This window comes from Malus sylvestris, chromosome 9, assembly GCF_916048215.2.
Source record: "Malus sylvestris chromosome 9, drMalSylv7.2, whole genome shotgun sequence".
NCBI classification, from domain to species: domain Eukaryota; kingdom Viridiplantae; phylum Streptophyta; class Magnoliopsida; order Rosales; family Rosaceae; genus Malus; species Malus sylvestris.
In genome coordinates, this window is record NC_062268.1 from 20,637,987 (window position 1) to 20,658,531 (window position 20,545).

At 37.3% G+C, this 20,545-nt stretch overlaps 1 protein-coding gene across 2 annotated transcripts; it reads left to right on the forward strand.

Moving 5' to 3' along the window:
* The first annotated feature begins 279 nt into the window (after positions 1-279).
* On the forward strand, positions 280-3,446 carry LOC126634053 (nuclear pore complex protein NUP50A-like). 2 transcript variants are annotated; one of them, XM_050304543.1, is made up of 2 exons: positions 280-506; positions 1,402-3,446. In XM_050304543.1, the coding sequence occupies exon 2, from the start codon at positions 1,721-1,723 to the stop codon at positions 3,068-3,070; it is 1,350 nt and encodes a 449-aa protein (XP_050160500.1). In that variant the 5' UTR covers positions 280-506; positions 1,402-1,720; the 3' UTR covers positions 3,071-3,446. The 2 variants fall into 2 exon arrangements, with proteins under 2 accessions (XP_050160500.1, XP_050160501.1); XM_050304544.1 differs by having other exon boundaries at positions 1,735-3,446.
* Positions 3,447-20,545: the final 17,099 nt, after the last annotated feature.

The window sequence follows — 20,545 nt, forward strand, 5'->3', positions numbered from 1 at the left end:
AAACTACTTGTTTTTTTGTTTTTTTGTCAAACGATAGATTTTGCTAGATTAGCCACTAATGAAGTTCGAAAACACGCCATCATGCTCAACACATTTCCATCACTGATCTTTGCTAATTTAGTGTGAATTAATGCTTTATATTAAAAATACACAAAAGGAGGCCTTCCAACATATGCTGTTCCCGGCCCAGTAGTTTCCGGAAGCCCAAATAAAAAATCTTCGGACCAAGAACTTAGCACTGACCCTGAAATCACACGCAAATCCTATAAAACCACATGTGAGAAAGAGGTCTCCACGCACAATAAAATCCCTTGGGTTCCCACTTGAATCAAAAAATTAAACCTTTCGTACCCAAAAATTTCCCAGTAAATCTCTGCAATTCAACATTTTATATACACAAGCAATTCGAAAAGCACACAAATTAAAATCACCTATTTATTTCTGGATCTCTCTCTCTCTCTCTCTCTCTCTCTCTAGGTTCTGCTTCTGCGTCTCTTTGCCTCCCGGTAAGTCCATATCCTTGTATTCCCAATTTTGAATTGGGGATTTTGCAATTTCAGTTTGATACACTTAGATTCTGAGTAATATTTTGGGATTTCATATGTAATTTCATATTTTTTGTGATATTTGGATTCATTTTTCTTGGTGGCTTATATGGCTTCTTTGTGGTTTTATTGAATCATGACCACCCAGCACATTAGGGTTTTTGTTTTTGGAATGTTGTGGGAAAGTAGGGTTTTAGCTGTTAACTCCCTGTTTGGTGGCTGAGGAAATTGTCGGTAGCTAAAAGAGTATGCCAAGAAATGATAGAGATTTTTTTTTTTAATTCGATGTTGTTATTAGCTAGGATTTATGGTATTTTAGGTTTTGGAATTATTTATTATTTGGGAACGAACCAAAAAATTGATTAGTACCAAATTAACTATTTTTTATAATACTTCTACTCTTGAGTAAAGTACCTTTCGGGCAGTTAAATGGAGTTTTGGAGACTTTTTCTTTAGCATTCTCGCGCCCTTGTTGCTATAAGAATTTGTGGATGTATTCGATTCATTTGATGTTTTGTTGCGTTTTCCAAATTTCAAATTCCGATGTTTCAGTTGAGGGGTTTGGCTTGATATCTTAATATATGTGCACTTGTATTCTGTTCTGATATATGTTTTTGGGTTCAGTTATTAGCCTTCAGTTTGTATCGTCCATTGCCTGTATGCATATGATAAAACAATTTTGGATAAGAAAAATGTATTGTTTTGTAATCGCGTATGTTTAATGTCTTTTGCTTCAAGTTATATATGAAGAGGAGAAAAGTCGCATCTCCGTTATTAAGTTATTGGAAAAAATTATAAAACATTATATCCCAAGCTGTCACGAGCTCTGTTGTTCTGATATGAATTTCTTTTGTAGCTGATTGCCCTCTTATATGGAGTCCACCGTTGGTTGAACTCTGTTATGGAAAGATTCTGGTGTTCTGTTGATAAATGTGGTTGACTCTTCAAATGACATGGAATTTTCTTTCCTTTGTTTGTCACTTTAAGATTCTTATAATCGGAGCTTTCTTTGATTAGACACGGTGTATTGCAATTCTTGGCAATTTTACTCAATGCTGTTAGTTCTTTCAAATAAATTTACCCGTTTAGTTTTATCTGCATTTGGTCGTAAATAATCTATGTGTTTAGTATCTTTGGTTTTCTGTTCATCTGGGTTCTGTGAACAAGTATAATTTATGATGATTTGCAGATATTGGCTTCCCAAATACTCGTTATCCTGGTTCGTTAATCCTATTTTCTTAATTCATTTGTCAATGGCGGATTTGGAAAATGCTCTTCCACTTAATAAGAAGCGAGCTGCTGGGAGGGAACTCTCTCGGGATAACCCAGGCCTTGATGACGAGGACGATGCTTCTGAACCAGAGGCAGGAACTTTCAAGAGGGCCAGTGAGGAGGTGCTGGCAACCAGAAGAATTGTTAAGGTTCGTTGCCAGCAGACTACATCTGCCCCCACTGCTAATACTTCCAATCCTTTTGCTGGTATACGCTTGGTTCCTCCAACAGAAGAAAGTCCAGCCCCTGCTGAAGCTGCAGCTAGCTCACCACCTGCCTGTGAGACACGAGTTTCAGATGAGGATAATAAGCAGCCAGAAAGCAAGGTTGAACAGGCTGATCAAGTTGGGGATGACTCTGCAGCAGATAAGGAGAACGTTGTGAAGGAGAACAATGAAATTTCCAGTGAGGCAACGGAACCTGAACCAGATGTGGGTGAAAATAAGACAAATGGGGGTGAGACGGTAAATGAGGAAGAGGAAAAGGCTGAAATTGAAGATAAGAAAGATAATGAAGATAACAAAGATAACAAAAGCGAAAATGTAGATCCAAGTCCGGAAGGTAACTCGTTGAGCTCATTCCAACAGCTTTCGAGTAGCCAAAATGCCTTCACAAATATCTCTGGAACCGGGTTCTCCACATCTAGTTTTTCATTTGGGCTTATTTCAAAGGATGGGTCCACATTGGGTACTGGCTCTGGTTCACTTTTTGGATCAAATATTGATAAGCCTTCTGGTTTTGGTCTCTCGAGTAATGGAAGTTCTTCACTCTTTGGCACATCAGGCCCCTCAATTGTACCTAAGAGTGATGGTGCTGCCTTCCCGCAAATGCAAGAGGTTGCAGTTGAGACTGGGGAAGAAAATGAGAAAGTGGTTTTCACTGCTGATGCTGCGTTGTTTGAGTTTATTGATGGAGGCTGGAAGGAACGTGGAAAGGGTGATCTGAAAGTTAATGTATCTGAATCTGAGAAAGCCAGACTTGTTATGAGACTGAAGGGAATTAGAAAGGTAATTCTGAATGCAAGCCTTTACCCAGACATGAAGCTCGCAAACATGGAGAAGAAAGGTGTTACATTTGCCTGCATGAACAGCATCGATGAAAAGAAGGATGGGCTTTCCACCTTTGCTTTGAAGTTCAAGGATGGTTCCGTAGTCGAGGAATTTCGTGCTGCTGTTACAGCACATAAAGATAAAGGAAAGGCACCTACAGCTAGGAAGACTCCAGAAAATTCTCCCAAGGCATCAGATGATTGAAAAGGTAGCTTATGTCAATGCTTGCTGAGTTTCATTTCCTATAGCGACTTTGCCCTGTTGTTGTCCTTGCCCCATTTTGGGAAGAAAGCGAAGTTGTTTTAGAGTCCGGCAGTTCCGAAGCCCTTTTGTAGCAGAGTTATAGAGTCCTGCCCATTTTGCTGTAGTTTTAATTTCAGTCTAGTATTCGGAAGACCCGTATTAACACATTCTGGATAAACTTAAAGTCAGACTGTGTTAAGCTCTTTGGGACGTTGAATGCTCGACAGAGTCTCATAGTTGGTTGGTCCCTTCATATGTAATGTGTTAAAACTGCTGTCTGTGAGATACCCTTACCGTTTTACCTTGTGCTATTGGAGATCTATGATCACTCCTACCACCCTCCTTTCTCTTGACCCACCCTTTCATTTTCCTTTCTAGCGCTTCCCTTTTTTTTATAATTAGAGTCTTGTTCGTTTGGTCACCTGTTGGCCAAGGAACACATGATCGTTCATTATTAAATTTGATCCAACAATAAAGAATAAAATGTATATGCTTTATTTTAGTCTCAACACTAGATATCTAATTCAAAGGTAGATTGCCATAAATCCTTAATAGTTAGGTGACTAGGAGAACGTGACTCTAGTTTGTAACTAAAAGAAGCTACGCGCTAGTTGGACGGCAGGCTGGGACGTAGCGTCTAGGCGGACTAGACGGAGTTAAGTAAATTTATTATATTTCGTGTAATAAAGTGTCTACTTATACTTAAAATATATATATAATTTCATCATAAACTGTAAAATATAATGATATATATATATTGAAGTATTGGAACATAATGAAAATATAATGTGTTTATTTAAGTATGCAACAAATCTCTTACAATTTTATTGAAAAAATAAAATGCAAAAAGAAAGTGATATATTTTCTGTCTAAATGAGTTGTGACCTAGGTGGGTGCCTTAACAGGTCTAAACGTCATTTCTTAATTTTTAAACGCCTTAGGCATTAACGGGGACAGTGACCAACCATCTAGCGTCTAGATAGAACCTAGGCGGCTCTAGGCGAAAACTTTTAGAACAGTAGTCATGGAAGACCAACATTCAAATAAATCTTACAAATGGTAGATTCGTTGTAAAGGCATCACAAGCAAAAGACCACACTACCTTATGATGATCTTGCAGTCGCCGATAGTTTTCTCCAATAAAGATCAAGCTTCTTTCTTATTGTTCCCTTTGTCATGTGCACAAACTTCAAGAAACATAAAAACCATCACCTAACCTCTGAACAACTCCACTCAAAAACGAAAGTTAGGAAAGATTCACTGCTCTTAAATATAAGAGATAAATAGGCTTAAAGCACAATCCAGTGCATCGAGATGGTGCTGGAGAAGCTTAAGCTTGGTTGGAGAATAGCAGATGTGATTACTAATGAATCTGCTAGTAACAGTTAAAATTAAAAATCATAATTCTGTTAGTAAATAGTTTCTCTGATCAAGGGTTGTTGATGAAGGCATGGTCAAATCTGAAAAGTTAAACCTTCTTAATTAGTGCATTAAAAATATTTTTTAACATGTAAGAGGCGTAACATGTGATACAATGATATAAGAAACAAAGTAGCGCATTATCTATATGTCGCTTTGTTGTATTTTAAGATGTTCTCACTTGATTTGAAGAGTCTCCTGATTTCATTTGTGTTATGTGTCGGGAGAGGTAGGAGGATGCTTTATCGAGAGGTTAATTGGTTCTTTTTAATCGCTCTGAGTGGGAAGAATATAAGCTACTTCAACAAGGTTGTCTTTTATCTTTTGATTTGCTTGATTTCAATCTTCTGATGCTTTGTTGATGTAAGAAAGCGCAATATGCTTGATGTTGACTTTTTTGATGCATCATGTCTTGCTTTGGTCGATAAAATGTAGCATTGTCTTTATAGATTGTTATTGGAACTCAATGATGGATAAAAAATCGTAGGTACTTCGATTTTGCTCAACAAGAGCTCTCAACCATACCTCTCATGCGTGGCGTAGTAAGGTCCAGTGAGCTTGAAATGATTCGAAGATTTCGCAACTAAGGCCTATATTGTGGACATCCAAGATATTGCAGTATCCCTAACAGTAAAAACATAGCCATTTGGGAACGTGCCTTGTGCATGTTTGATAAGTAATCATCATCAGCAAAACAAGCAAGGCAAGCATCGTTCTGAAGATCATGAGGGTTGGATCCTCTCAGGATGTGTATGGATAAGCCTAAATCTGTAGTACCTTCAGGGTAGCAGAAAAATGTCTTTAATGGCAATTCAATGGTTTGTTTAGGTGCATTGATGTATCTGGTAAATAGATCAACAACGAAGGAGATGTCTTGTTGATGCAATGAGCTAAGTTCAACAAAGCGCAATGTTGAACTTAGATACAAAACTTCGGGTTCCACAACTTTTTCAAAGGTCTCCTTTGTATCTAGCGTGGATGATCATGGGTATATTAAGAATGTAACACCTTTGGGGTGTAGTTCGATTGATGAACCAGAATACCGTTAGAACAATGAACTTCAGGTCAAGGCATAAATGAGTTTTCTTAAGAACCTTTATCTCAAATTTCGTCTTTAGGTGCAAGGCAGATTGATCACGCTCTTCCGAAATCTTAGTGAAATTTATGTTATCTACATAGACGAAAAATCTAGCAATTCATAATACTTCTTAATTTAACACGCAAGGGCATAATTTATTATTATATCCCTGACTAATCAAATAATCAATTAGATGGGGCATACCACATGTGCCAGTAAAGATCCCTCAGGCCACTAGTGTTTTAGCCAACGAAAGAGTTGATTTGATTGAGTCCTTATGAGAATAGGACTGTGTGAGGATTAATATAAGATATGGACAAGTTTCTAAAAGATGCTAGCCACTAGCCGGGTGGCAAGCTGGGGCCTGACACCTAGGCGGTTAGGTGGGGACCTAGACAGATTTAGTTAAATTTATTATATAACATATAAATAGGTGCCTACTTACTCTCTAAAAAAATATACTTGTATTGAGAATTTAGAAAAGTTAAAACTTAAGCCATTATGTTATTGGCATTATCACATACTAATGCAACACAAATAAGAAAAATCCAAAACCAAATTCTAAAATTCAATACTTCGTAATCTAAAATTGACAACATCTTTCATCACAGATTAATCAATGATTCAATGAATCAATATATGTAAATAGGATCGTGCGGAAAGACATGGAGAAGAGAAACACAAAAGGGCAAGATAAATAATATGGGTTCTTTTTGGGTTGGCTACCCAAAAAACCCTTTAACTTAATTCAAAAACAAAAAAATGGAACCCTAGATCTGAACCACCTAGCCACACCTAAGTCGCCTAGACCACCTACCCCCTAACCCATTGTTCTTCATGTTTTGGCTTAAATCGACTCAGTCCTCCACCGCCCAACGCCTAGATGGCCGTCTAGGTCGATTTTAGAATAGTGGATATAGATCAGATGAGTCCTAGGCAAATGGAAATTGCCAAGGACCAGAATAAAGCTTGATTAAATGCTAATTGTCCCAAGGATCAGAATTCTTTCTTGATCAGATAAGAAGGAATTAATCACATAATGTGTCAAGTTCAGAATCCTAGTTGGAATCAAAGAAGCCGAAACTGGATGAAAATGAGTTTAGGCTATTCAAGGAATTAAATGGGATAAAGAAAGAATATTCAGGAAAATGACGAGTGACATGGTCCCATTAGGACTCTACCTAGGCATACTTGTTTATCACGAAGGTATCCTATATATAGAAGAGGTTCTGCAACTTGAAAATCCCCTTCAACTCAACAAGCAACTTAAACGCTTTAAGTGAAACCCTCACTCTATACTGAACATTCTCACAACCTAACCCCTCCATCGGCACATATTCAATTTGTTAGAACATCACTGGAGCCATAGAACTAATCGCTCTGGAAGTACCTTCAGCTCGGTGGAACATCACTTCTAGTCCAGTTGATTATCTATCCAAGTTTTAGTTCAGAGGAGAATCTTCGATTCCTTTGCCGAAAAAGGTCGCTTCATTAGCTTCCCATTGGAGTGAAGTTTTCTATGATTGATTACTCTCAAGTGCGTTTTGTAGTTCGACATTTAGACGGCCGAACCATGTTCACCATAAAAACGATCATCTCTTTTGATTATCTGTGCCCCTATAGCTTGATACCAATTCAACGCACTTCTATTCTCATGAATATAGTTGAGGCAGCCGAACTTGGTACAGGTGATCCTGAACTTCGCAGTGAACTAGGCAACCTTGTCTTCAAGTTCTAAAACCCTAGGGCGAGAGATGTTCCTTCATCGGCTGTAGTCATTCAAGTACAGAAGTCAGCACCGCATTCGACACTACCACCACATTTATTCTACTCACTAGACCAAACTCGGTTGTGAATTGGTATGCCCTCATTGATAAGAATGACGTAGGTTTTATAATTTTTATGATCAACAAACTTATACCAATGATTTAATTAACAAACATAAATAGAAATTGGCGTTTTGGGGTTAGAGAGGGATGGAAGATTGGAGGGTAATTGAAGAAGGCTGGGATCCGTTGTGCTTTTGTTAGATTATTTTGACTTTTGCCTAACCCAATGATATAATAACCTAGTAAAACACTATCATCTATATATAATCACTACAGATTCCGGAAGGATCTGCATCCTCACATGCTATCATCTTGTCTCGACCTTAAAACGAGCTCACGGGCTATACTATTGTGGTACCACTTGTCCCCACTTTGGGTGTGTATTTTCAGAATATCGGTGAATTTAGTTTGTTTCGGAAGAAAAAAAATTAATAATAAATCAAGGTATCACTCTTACGTTGGTTAATTCAGTTGATCAATAGTATATTCACTCTCCTTATGTATGACTTTGAAACTCATCTCTCGAGTTAAAGTAATTTAAAATATCATATGATATAAAACATAAAAATAAAACAACTTCAACTAAATATAATGATCCGTTTGGCCATGCCATGAATTTGAGGAAAATATATTTTAAAAGAAGTGGTTGATCATTACAAATAATAAACCCACATGGGTATTAGCAGTAGGTAAACCCGTGAACTTATAGATAACACTTTTCAAATAAACAAGTCGGATCAAGACAAATTATACAAATTGCAGGTAATGTATGGTTTTTAATTTCAATTTAGCTTCACATAATATTTTATCGATTTATGACCCATATGCAAAAATATTACCATTAATTAACCAAACCCTAATCTTCGATGCTTGGATTTGGATCCTCTTCTCATATCCGTTCATCGTATATTGTGGGGTTAGAAATCACTTTAAATCTTTTATTTAAAATTAAACAAAAACAATACCCAAATAAAATTGGTTGTACGATATACAATAAACAAATAGAATATGAAAATCCCTTGGATCCTCACAAAAAGAATCCGGAAGGGATCCTCGTCTGGTCTCATGTATTCTTGATGGTACATGTCTTTGAGCAAGAATCCACGCAGCCGCCTACCTTATCAACCTCTACACTCAAATGAGAGCTCAATGTAAAAGAAATGAAAATAAATTACATTAAGCAAATTAAAGAAATTAAAAGGGAATTGCTCTTTTTGCAATATCAAAAGATTTCATGCACTCATCTATGAATATTTTTACCTATATGTTCATGAACGAGAAGTGGCATACGATATATTTGAGTACTAATAATAGCTTCCAAATTAAATCTACACAGATATATATATATATATATATATATATATATATATATATATATATATATATATATATAGAGGAAGGGAAAAGTTGTTTCTAAAGAATTGTTGTATATAATTGAATGTTTATTTTCTTTACGTGCTAAATTAAATAATAACAAAAATTGACACATAATTATATATAACTGATTGCGGAGAAGAAAGTATTCGTAGTGAGGGCTTCAAATATTGAATATTTGGTACCTGGGTTTTGTTTAGTGCTGAGATTGGAACACAAGGAAGAAGCACATCCAAGTTTGCAGAAGTAGACATTGTCTTTGTGGATATTACTATGATCAAAAGGAGACCTACTTGGTATGATGCAATCTTTCAAGCACTGAAAACTGCAGTAGCTAACGGAGTGGTTTGGGGTGATGACACAGAGGATGAAGCAACTCTCGTAGCAGCTTTTGAAAGAAGCACTGGACTGCCCCGCCAGCATCAACATCCCCAACACTAAATAAGCCACCGGTACCGGCCTCAATCCCTTCTTATCCATCTTACTATTATTCTCTTTGCCTAGTGAAAACCAAGATATGACAAATGAAACCTAGGTACGTGGCAGAGGACATGTCTTTACGCTTATTTATAAGGATTTTTATCCCAAACGGTCACTGTAATTGGCCAAACTCTTTATTTTGGTTCTTCAATTTCAAAATCAATCAATCTCGTCCTTAAACTTTTCCAACGCATATCAATTTGGTCCTTCTATTATGATTCCATAATGAATTATGTTAGTACGCACATATGGCACAAAAGGGGGACTCACTTCTTCAATAATATGGTTCATATGGAATATACAAAAATAAACTTATTAAAAATATTTTAAACAAACATTAATAAAATTTGATATAAGTCCAATTTTTTAGCCAATATTAGGAATACTTCATCTTATCAAAATAAATCTCATCACTTGAATTAAAAATTATTTTATTTATCAATAATTATATCTTTAATGATAAAATTTATTATAGAAGTACGAGCGCTTCCTAATAATCTATGTAATTATTTTTCTTTTTGTTAATTTTTTTCTCCCTCTCAAAATCTCATCTATATATTTTATTTCTGTTATAAACTTCTTATTTAAGTGTGATTGTGTAAATCCTAATTGATTCTAGTTATTTTTCCCTATTAGGACTTGTATTCTTGGGAAGAGAATGATTTCTTCTCCCTTACTATAAATAAAGGCACTGGGTAGAGGGAATAACACATCCTCTACACAACCCTACAAACACATCTCTCTCTATATTCTCTTTGTGCCACCGGCCCCATTCCCTTATTAGTTAAATATAGGCCACAACACGTTATTAACATGTTGTCACATCTTGGCCCGGGCCCTCACCACATCCTGGACTTGACTTCGCCGTAGCACGATATTGTCCGCTTTGGGCACTAACCACGCCTTCACGGTTTTGTTTATGGGAACTCACATGAGAACTTCCCAGTGGGTCACCCATCATGGGATTGCTCTCGCGCGCTACTCGCTTAGCTTCGGAGTTCCGATGGAACCCGAAGCCAGTGAACTCCCAAAAGGCCTCGTGCTAGGTAGAGATAAGAATATACATATAAGGCTTACATGATCCATTTTCCTAGGCGATGTGGGATCTTACACACGCTTCTCCGCTGCACTTAGGAATCTGACGTGGAAATTTTTCTGCATCAAACAAGTTCACCAATATCATCACGCAATCAGGTTTTTTTCAAAACAACGGTTTTTATCTCGATTGGAACCCTGATAACATGAACGTTCACCATAATGCATAACCCAACTTTACGTTTTTCGAATTTTAGATTCTACATAAATTGTGTATGCATTATATCCATAATTGTTGAATTATGTGAATTTGATATTGCCATGAATTGCATCAAATATATGTCAATGCATTAATTATTTATTTTAGGGTTTGTCGAAATCAAACCCAAGCTCACGCGAGCCCTTTGCGTCGCGATGCACCGAAGAAAAACCCTATGCTCCATCTGAGACAATGTTGTTTTGGCATTGAAACCACGAACCCAACCGCCGCATTTAGTTGGCCACAACCTCACCGCCGTCCCTGGGACATCACGACCTGTAGTCGTGTTTTTGGGACCCAACCATCATCAAAGACGATTATTTTCTAGAACAATCCGATAACCATTGATGAATATTTTAAAGAATTCTTCGAATCCTCACGGTTTCCCAAACCTCCCCCCTGACGTCTAAACTTAGGTCTCTGTCCAAAACTAGGGTTCCAATTGAACCCTCGTGCATCGAAAGCCCACACCCAGTGTCGTTGGAGTGTCCTGGGTTTTCTAGACCCGAGCCCTAATAGGCCTCAAACCCTCAAGCTCGTATCGCACACCACCCTCTTTTGGGTTAATGGTTGTCTTTATTGACACGACCCAACTCCAAACAGCCTATTGGGCTAAACTGGACCCTCGACCCATGAACGCACCAGCCCAATTGGGCTTTGGTATCCCCGTGCATGACGCTGCACACGATCCACGCCCATCTGGGCCTTTGGGGGGGCGTTTGTTTGACAGGACTAAGAGGGCTTGGACTGGGCTAGACTATAGTCCGACGTTTGGTGTGCGTCCGGATTAGCTTTAATGAGCTTAACCTGGACTCGCTTAGACTAAGTACCTGCTTAGCCGTTCTTAACGAGCAACCCCAAAATTGGGCGGATTCGTAAGCTAGAACAAACCGAGAGATTTTCTGCGTCTTCCCTTCGTCTTGTCTTCCCTTCGTCCTCATCTCTACGTTCCCTCAACGTCGTCCTTGCCGTGCTCCCTCATCTTCGTCCTCCTCACCCTCATCTTTGCATCTTCCGATCTCTGCATCTGCTTGCCCTCATCTGAGTTGTATGGTAAACTTTGATTCTTCTATTAATTTCATGTATTTGTGTTGCAGATGGTAATTTTACTGAGCTTTATTTGATTTTATTGTTTTGGGTTTGATAATTTTTTAATCATAGAGATCTGCACTTGAATAAATTAAGGTTTTGATATTTAGGTGAAATTGAAATTAGAATTTGGGCTTTTCATAAGATGAGATGGAACTTGGGAATTTAGGATGTCAAAGTTGTAAAACTTGGAAGTCCTACCCACATGTTGTTTTCGATTTTTAAAAATTGGGGTTTCAACAATGGGAGTACTCTGTGCGTGTGTGTGTCTGCGCGCGCGCGCGCGCGTGTGTGTGTGTGTGTGTAATTTATGTGTATGTCATTACCAAAAATCCTCGTCTCCAAGCATACTCTCTCCAAGCACCTCTTTCACTGTATGTTTCTATCTGCCAAATTAGGATGAATTGATGAGTTAGTGCATAAGAGTTTCCTCTTCTCGATTTAGTGTTAAAGTCATGTCATTCACTAGAAGGCCTTTCACTGCCAAATTAGGTTAATCGAACATAACTGGGCATAGTTGTTTTGGTATGCTTTAGCTCATATCGAAACATTTGCGTTTCTTTAGCTTAACTTTTCTGGATGATGAGGTCAATTATTCTGTTTGCATATTCTAATGTCACTGAGCATGGATAACTTGATTGTGCATTTCTCTTTTCTCTTAAGTTTTTGTTTTCATTTTTTTAATTCTTGTTTCATTTTGTTTCTTTATAACTTTCTCTGTGTGTGTGTGTGTGTGTGTTTGTGTAATCTGTGTGTGTGTGTGTGTTTGTGTGTACTCATTAACGTGGGGGGGGGGGTGTGTGTGTGTGTGTGTGTGTTTGTGTATTGTGTGTGTGTAATTTCTATGTGTGTATGTGTGTGTGTGTGTGTGTGTTTGTGTACTGTGTGTGTGTGTGTGTGTGTGTGTGTGTTTGTGTGAACTAATTAACGTGGGGGGGGGGGTGTGTGTGTGTTTATGTACAGTCTGTGTGTGTGTTTGTGTATTGTGTGTGTGTGTGTAATTTATGTGTGTGTGTGTGTTTGTGTGTACTCATTAACGTGGGGGGTGTGTGTGTGTGTTTGTGTGTACTCATTAACGTGGGGGGGGGGTGTGTGTGTGTTTGTGTATTGTGTGTGTGTGTGTGTAATTTATGTGTGTGTGTGTGTTTGTGTGTACTCATTAACGTGGGGGGTGTGTGTGTGTGTTTGTGTGTATTCATTAACGTGGGGGGGGGGTGTGTGTGTGTTTGTGTGTACTCATTAACGTGGGGTGTGTGTGTGTGTGTGTGTGTGTGTGTGTGTGTGTGTGTGTGTGTGTGTGTGTTTGTGTACTGTCTGTGTGTGTGTGTACTCTGTGTGTGTGTGTAATTTATGTGTGTGTGTGTGTGTACTCTGTGTGTGTGTAATTTCTGTGTGTGTGTGTTTGTGTGTACTCATTAACGTGGGGGTGTGTGTGTGTGTGTGTACTCATTACTCTGTGTGTGTGTGTTTGTGTACTGTGTGTGTGTGTGTGTGTTTTTTTTTTTTTTTTGTGTACTCATTAACGTGGGGGGGGGGTGTGTATGTGTGTGTGTTTGTGTACTCTGTGTGTGTGTGTGTGTGTGTTTGTGTGTACTCATTAACATGGAGGTGTGTGTGTGTGTGTGTGTGTTTGTGTACTGTCTGTGTGTGTGTGTGTGTGTGTGTTTATGTGTACTCATTAACGTGGGGGGGGGGGGTGTGTGTGTGTGTGTGTTTGTGTGTACTCATTAACGTGGGGGTGGTATGTGTGTGTGTGTGTGTGTGTGTGTGTGTGTTTGTGTACTCTGTGTGTGTGTTTGTGTGTACTCATTAACGTGGGGGGGGGGGTGTGTGTGTGTGTGTGTGTTTGTGTACTCTGTGTGTGTGTGTGTGTGTGTGTAATTTCTGTGTATGTGTGTGTGTGTGTGTAATTTATGTGTGTGTGTGTGTGTTTGTGTGTACTTATTAACGTGAGGGGGTGTGTGTGTGTGTGTGTGTGTTTGTGTAGTGTGTGTGTGTGTAATTTCTCTGTGTGTGTGTGTGTGTGTTTGTGTGTACTCTTTAACGTGGAGGGGTGTGTGTGTGTGTGTGTGTGTGTGTGTGTGTTAGTGTGTGTGTGTGTGTGTAATTTCTGTGTGTGCGTGTGTGTGTTTGTGTGTACTCATTAACGTGGGGGGGGGGGAGCGAGAGAGGGTGAGGCAGGGAAGGGGGTATGGTTGGTCTAGAATTTTTGTTCCAACTGGAAGTCCTCCCTGCAACAATCTCTCTGCTTTTCTCCTCATGTTGCGGTTGAGTTTCATTCAAAAGATTAGCGTTCAGTTTGAACTATTTTTGTCCTTACTTAATTGCTCATCTTTTGATCTTGAACTAGAATGGATGTTTTTTTTGTGGTCTGTTAGTTTAGTTGGTGTGTTTCTGTGTGTCTGTGTGTCTGTGTGTGTGTGTATCTTTAGTTGGTCTGTGAGTGTGAGTGTGAGTGTGAGTGAGTGAGTGAGTGTGTGTGTGTGTGTGTGTATTCTGCACTGAAGTGTGTGTGTGTGCTCTGTAAGTGTGTGTGTCTGCGTGTGTGTGTATTTAGTTTATAACCATGATATTACAATGTGAATGTTTTGTATGCTGAACTGCAATATTCTGTGGTTGTTGGTTGCAGAGAAGAGGAGCATAAACGGAAGGATAAGGCTAAGGCTACTGCATTACAGGTGTCCTGTAATTTCCCTCTTGACATGCAATGCCTAGCAATTGTGACTTGACTGGTTATTTTTTTTTTGTTGATCCAACATTAATTGTGACTTGGCTGGTTATTTTTTGGGCTGTTAATGCAGTTACTTGTTTCAGAATTCTTTGTATACCGTTTATTTTGATCTAGTTCATTTCGTATCATAATCACTTCATTTCCATCACCCTTAATAACAGTAAATATTACATATATAATTTTCTTATTTAATTTTCTTTTTTTTTTGTTTGGATAGATATGGATCGAAGGAAGCTTTTATTGATCTTATTGTTAGAGATGTCTCATTTAGAGACAATTTGCATTTGTACGATTCTTGTGTGGATGATGGTAAGGGCCAAACAGAGACATGTTGAACGACCCACTTTGACTAACCGTTCACTTGTTAGACGAGAGATTAGTTTATGTTATCTGAATGGTATAATAGGGAATACTGATATTGAATGTGTCAATGAATTGAGAATGGATAGAAGGACTTTTACCATATTATGTGACTTACTTCGTCAAGATGGGAGGGTAAAAACTGATGGTTTAGTGTCTGTAGAGGAGCAGGTATGTATGACTTTACAAATACTAGCACATCATACTAAGAATCGTAGTGTTGGCGGTAGATTTTATAGGTCGGGAGAGACTATAAGTAGGTATTGCGTATTGCAAGGAATTTTGCGATTACAAGGTATCCTACTAAAAGTCCCTCAGCCTATGCCTATTGATTCTACAGATCCTAGGTGGCGATGTTTTAAGGTATGATAATTTTTTTTCATTTTCCCTAAGCTTTAACTCTTCATTCCCTTTGTATAAATTAACAAAAGCTTATTTTTTTTTTTTTTTTAGAATTGCTTGGGAGCAATAGATGGAACACACATTGATGTGCATGTACATGAAATTGACAAACCAAGATACCGAACAAGAAAGGGTCGAGTCGCAACTAATGTGTTAGGTGTGTGTTCAGGAGATATGCAGTTCATATATGTGTTTCCGGGGTGGGAGGGTTCTGCATCAGACTCTAGAGTGGTACATGATGCAATTACTAGGCCTAATGGTTTTAAGGTACCAACGGGTAAGAGTATTAGTTAGTCTCAACTTTGTAAGTTAGGTCTAGTTTTGTTTGTCAACTACAAAACACTAATAACGTTTTTTTTATTATTAGGTTATTATTACCTTGTAAATGGTGGTTATACAAATGGTGAAGGATTCCTTGCACCCTATAGAGGAATATCTTATCATTTATCTGAATGGGAGGGACGAACGCCTTCTAATAAGGAAGAGTATTTTAACATGAAGCATTCTAAGGCAAGGAATGTAATTGAACGTTGTTTTGGCTTGCTAAAAGGAAGGTGGTCGATACTAAGAAGTCCATCTTTCTATCCGATAAGGACACAAGGTCGAATAATTATCGCTTATTGCCTACTACACAATCTTATTAGGCAAGAGATGTCTGTAGATCCACTGGAAAATTTGCCAATAATACAAGATGAACAAAATACAAAAGAAGGTGAATATGTTGGTAGTGTTGAAACATTTGACCAGTGGACTGCAAAGAGGAATGCCATGGCTCAGGAAATGTATGATGAGTGGAGAGCAATTAGGAACCAGCAACCGAACTAGCTATATGTGGTAATGATAACATTTTATTTTAGTATTCCTTTTTATCATGCATTTGTTGGATATTAGCATAATTATTAGATTGCTCATCAGTGAATGTTAAAACTTTTTTATTGATTGGATGGTATGCAAATTATTTGGATATTATGCAAATTGATTGGATATTATGCAGATTGATTATTTGTATTGTATTTTAGTACATTCAAATATTTTTTGTTTACGTATGGATAAAGACAATATTTTGAATGCTACTCAAGAGCCAAAAGGAAGAAGGCGTAAATGGGAAGCATTTGAGGAAGAAGTATTACTATCCGTTTTTGAGGATTTTGTTGCTCGGAAGCAACGGTGTGACACCGGTGCTTTCAAACAAGGTACTTTGATTGAAATAGCGAAAGCTGTCAATGTTTTATGTCCTCATTCCAATATAAAAGCAACTCCACATATTGAGTCAAAGTTGAAGAAATGGAAAAAAACATATAGTATGGTCGTTGACATGATAAACACAAGTGGATTTGCATGGAATGATGTCAAAAAGTGTGTTGAAGTTGACAGTGATGACGCATGGCAAACTTATGTGCAGGTTCATATCCTATTTTATTTATACATTAGTTTTGTTCTTGTTGCTATATTTGTTACGCATGCTCAATTTTAGTTTTGCTATGTTGATATAATCTTAGAAAAATAAAGAAGCCGATGGATGGAGAAGCAAACCTTTTCCACTGTATGATAGATTTGCATATATATTTGGAAAAGATCGGGCTACGGGTAATGTAGCCGAAACCCCTGCTGAAATGGTGGAGGAACAAAGTCATGATCAGGTTGGTGCAAGTGATATTGGAGGTGAAAATGTTGTTTCTTCAATGAACGAACAAAACCAACAAAGCATCCCATCTGAAAATAGCCAACGAAAGAGGAAAAGAGGTGTGGGAAGTTCAAGTGATGGAACCGAGGCAATTATCAGTGGACTGAAAGAATTTTATGTTGAAAGTGGAAAGAGGATGCAAATGGTAACTAAAGCTTTAGTTCAAGGTACTGCAGATCATAGTGACATAGCTAACGAACTTGAAGAAATGGGTCTTTCTCCTATGGATCAAATTGATGCATTGTCTCTTATTTTGGATAAACCAAAAAATGTGGGAGTGTTCAGGGCAATCAAACCGGAACTCAAGAAAGTGTTTGTCCAAAGGCTTTTAAGCGACAAAGCAAGCGGATGAGTATATTATGTGGTGCCTTTTGATATGGATGTATTTTATTAATCGTACAATCTTAGGTTATGACTTATAACTTAGCTTTCCACTATGAAGTATTTTGGCTAATGTTAACTAGGAGTTTGTAAATTATGGAGATCTACTTTTGAATGGTATACTATAGTTCACTGGTATTTTGTAAAATATCCTGGATGAAAGTTTAGTGAATGATGTTTTAAGAGTCAATCAATGGCAAAGATTAACTTGTCACAAGTATCTTCTTATGTACTTGCTCTTGCTTGTTAAGCTAGTTAGCTATGAATTATGCCACATGGAAAAAGAGGCGGCCCTTATAGCATGTTTAATTACCATGCTTTTCTATCTTCTTTTCTTTTGAGCAAGGTTTGTTGGGTACACTTAGAGGATTCTTGAAACCAAAGTATTAGTACTCACGTTTCCCCTTCCTTCAAAACCCTACCACCATTGGATCCTAGTCATCTTCACCCAACAGAGAACCAGAACACCATATATCATGCACGTGAAGAACTTAAGTGACATTTTCCATGGCAATTTGCTTCAGACAAATATCTAATATGAGTTCCGTTTTCTTAAACTCTATAATCCAAGAAAACTAACATTAGTTAATGTTCGATTTTATTGCATAAAGTTTAGGATTACTCTATTACACAAGTATCTTCTCATGACATTTGTAGCATTACTTTATTACACAATGGCAAAAATTTGTAGTCCTAGTGTAAGCAAACACAAATATGATGAACAGTACTGTTTTTATAATCCTGCTTCTTAGTCTGACACTGCACCAAACGCTTCACTAAGTTAGTCCAGCTTAGTCTAGTCTAAGCCAGTCCAGCTTAGTCCCTGCAGCTAGTCCAGTCCGAGACAGTCCGATGCAACAAACGCCCCCTTGGTATATTAGGTCTGTTGCCCATATCTACTTACCCTAGCCTAATTCTTGAGTTGGGGCTGCAAGTTTAAACATTCTTAGCCCACCCGTGGGCTTTGGTCCAAAATTTTGGGCCCCAAGTGTTAATTGCCTATTTTTAGGTACTTTTGGGTTTTATAATTTTTCACCCACACTTTAAATTTGGCCCAAAGTCCAAAATAATTAATTCAATTATAATTATAGACCTGAAGTTCTATTTGCACATTTTATTGTTCCATATTTCTGTCCCAGTTTACCAACCCCAAACCGAAGAACAAGGAGGACGAACTTCTCCTACAGAGTCTGACTTCGAAGCAGGTCATGTTCATCACCAACTCTTAGTTTTAAACAAACCATTCAAAAAGAATAGTAAAAGACTCAATGCTGATATTGTAGCCGAAGAGAATATTCCACGAAGGAATATTTTCCGAAACAGATATACCCAAGAAGAAAAATTAGAAATATGTAAAAAATGGAATAAATTTATGGAAACACACAGATTCGAAGTATTTTTCTTCGATTATGTTGAAAAGTATTACGAGTCTGATAAAAAACTTGAGGTAATAACCAACGAAAATTGGCTCAAAGAAGACAAGACTATTGTCTCTTCTGGTCACCTTCCACAAGGAACTATTCTAATCACAACTGCTAATAAGCAGATTCCAGCAACTCCTTTTAAAATCCCGAAAGAAGATGTAGGAACCAAACCTCTCATTGAACAAAACAATTTTACTAATCAAAGTTTTCATACCATTGATAAGCAACTAGATAAAATTGAAATTAAAATTGATAAGATTTCTCAAACAAATTCTACAATCAGGGAAAAGCCCCTGCTTAATTTTCCAGAATCTTCTTCAAAGGCAGTAGCCTTGAAATCATCATTGACTTCCACAAGTCAGAAAATTGATCAGTTATTACTTGAATTAAAGAAAGAAAAAACTGTCCAAACCATAAACCATCCTTATGATTCTCGGATAGAATCATCTCTTACATCTTCTGAATCAGAAACTGGTTCGGATTCTCTTCGAAAAGTTGAACAAGTTTTTTCAAAATCTTGAACTCAAAAGAATTAATAACAGACGAGTCAATCCAACATCTCTCACAAAAAACTAGTATCCTAGACCAACTCCTCCTGATATTCAATTTGAAGAAAGGAATATTCAAAATCAATTTTCAGTCTCTTCTGATAAACTATATGAATGGAATATAGATGGTTTGTCAGAATAAGAACTTCTCAATAAACTTCAACATATCTCTATGGTTGCTAATAGTTATATTACTAATCATAATCTCAGCCAACCCCAAATTGTTGACCTTTTGGTCACTGGATTTACTGGAATGCTTCATTCCTGGTGGGAGAAACATGTCACTGAACAATCTAGAAATGAAATATTAAACGTTGTTAAAAAAGATGAAGAAGGATTACCCATTTTTGATGAAAACATCGTACAAGGTGCCCCTTATGCAATTAATACACTTCTTTTCACAATCATAGAACATTTTATAGGAACACCTAGTAATGTCACCTCTAGGATCCATGATCAACTCAGCAATTTGAGATGTCCAACTCTAAGCGACTTTAGATGGTACATAGATATGTTCATGTCTAGAGTCATGCTTAGAGAAGACAGTAATCAGCCATTTTGGAAAGAAAAATTTATAAATGGATTACCAAATCTTTTTGCACATAAAATCAGAAATGTTTTAGTAAATGAAGATGGTATTATACCATACCATACCCTTACTTATGGGAATATAATTAATATTATCCAGAAGGAAGGTTTGAAAATGTGTATCGATATGAAGATTTCAAAACAAGTCAATAAAGATAAATCCATCGCTAAATACGAATTAGGAACGTTTTGTGAACAATATGGATTACCTTCTATTGCTCCTTCCAACAAAAAGAAAAGGTCAGATACCTACAATAGGTGTCCAACCAAATACTCCAAACGACATCCTAAATATAACAAATATAAGAACAAAATTTTTGAAAGAAATGAATTTTATGAAAAACCCAAACACTCTAAATGGAAGAAGAAATCTTCCAAGAAATTTCCCAAAGACCAAAGCCAGAAAGGAAAATGCTACAAATGTGGCAAATTTGATCATTATGCCAACAAATGTCGAGTAAAGAAAACTATCAACAAATTGAAGATCTCTGAGGAAGAGAAACTTCAGTTAATCCAAGTTTTGAAATTAAAAGACACAGACCATAGTCAATCAGAAGATGATTTGGAATTATCCTCTTCTGATAATAAGTCATCGAGCAATAGCTCATCTCTAAACATCAAAATCGGATATATTGATTCTTGTTGTAATAATAAGATCTCAGTCCTTAATAAACAAGATGAACAAGAAGATTTTCTACTTGAATTAATAAGTAAAGTCGATGACCCTGAACTTAAAACATTTTATCTCAAGAAAC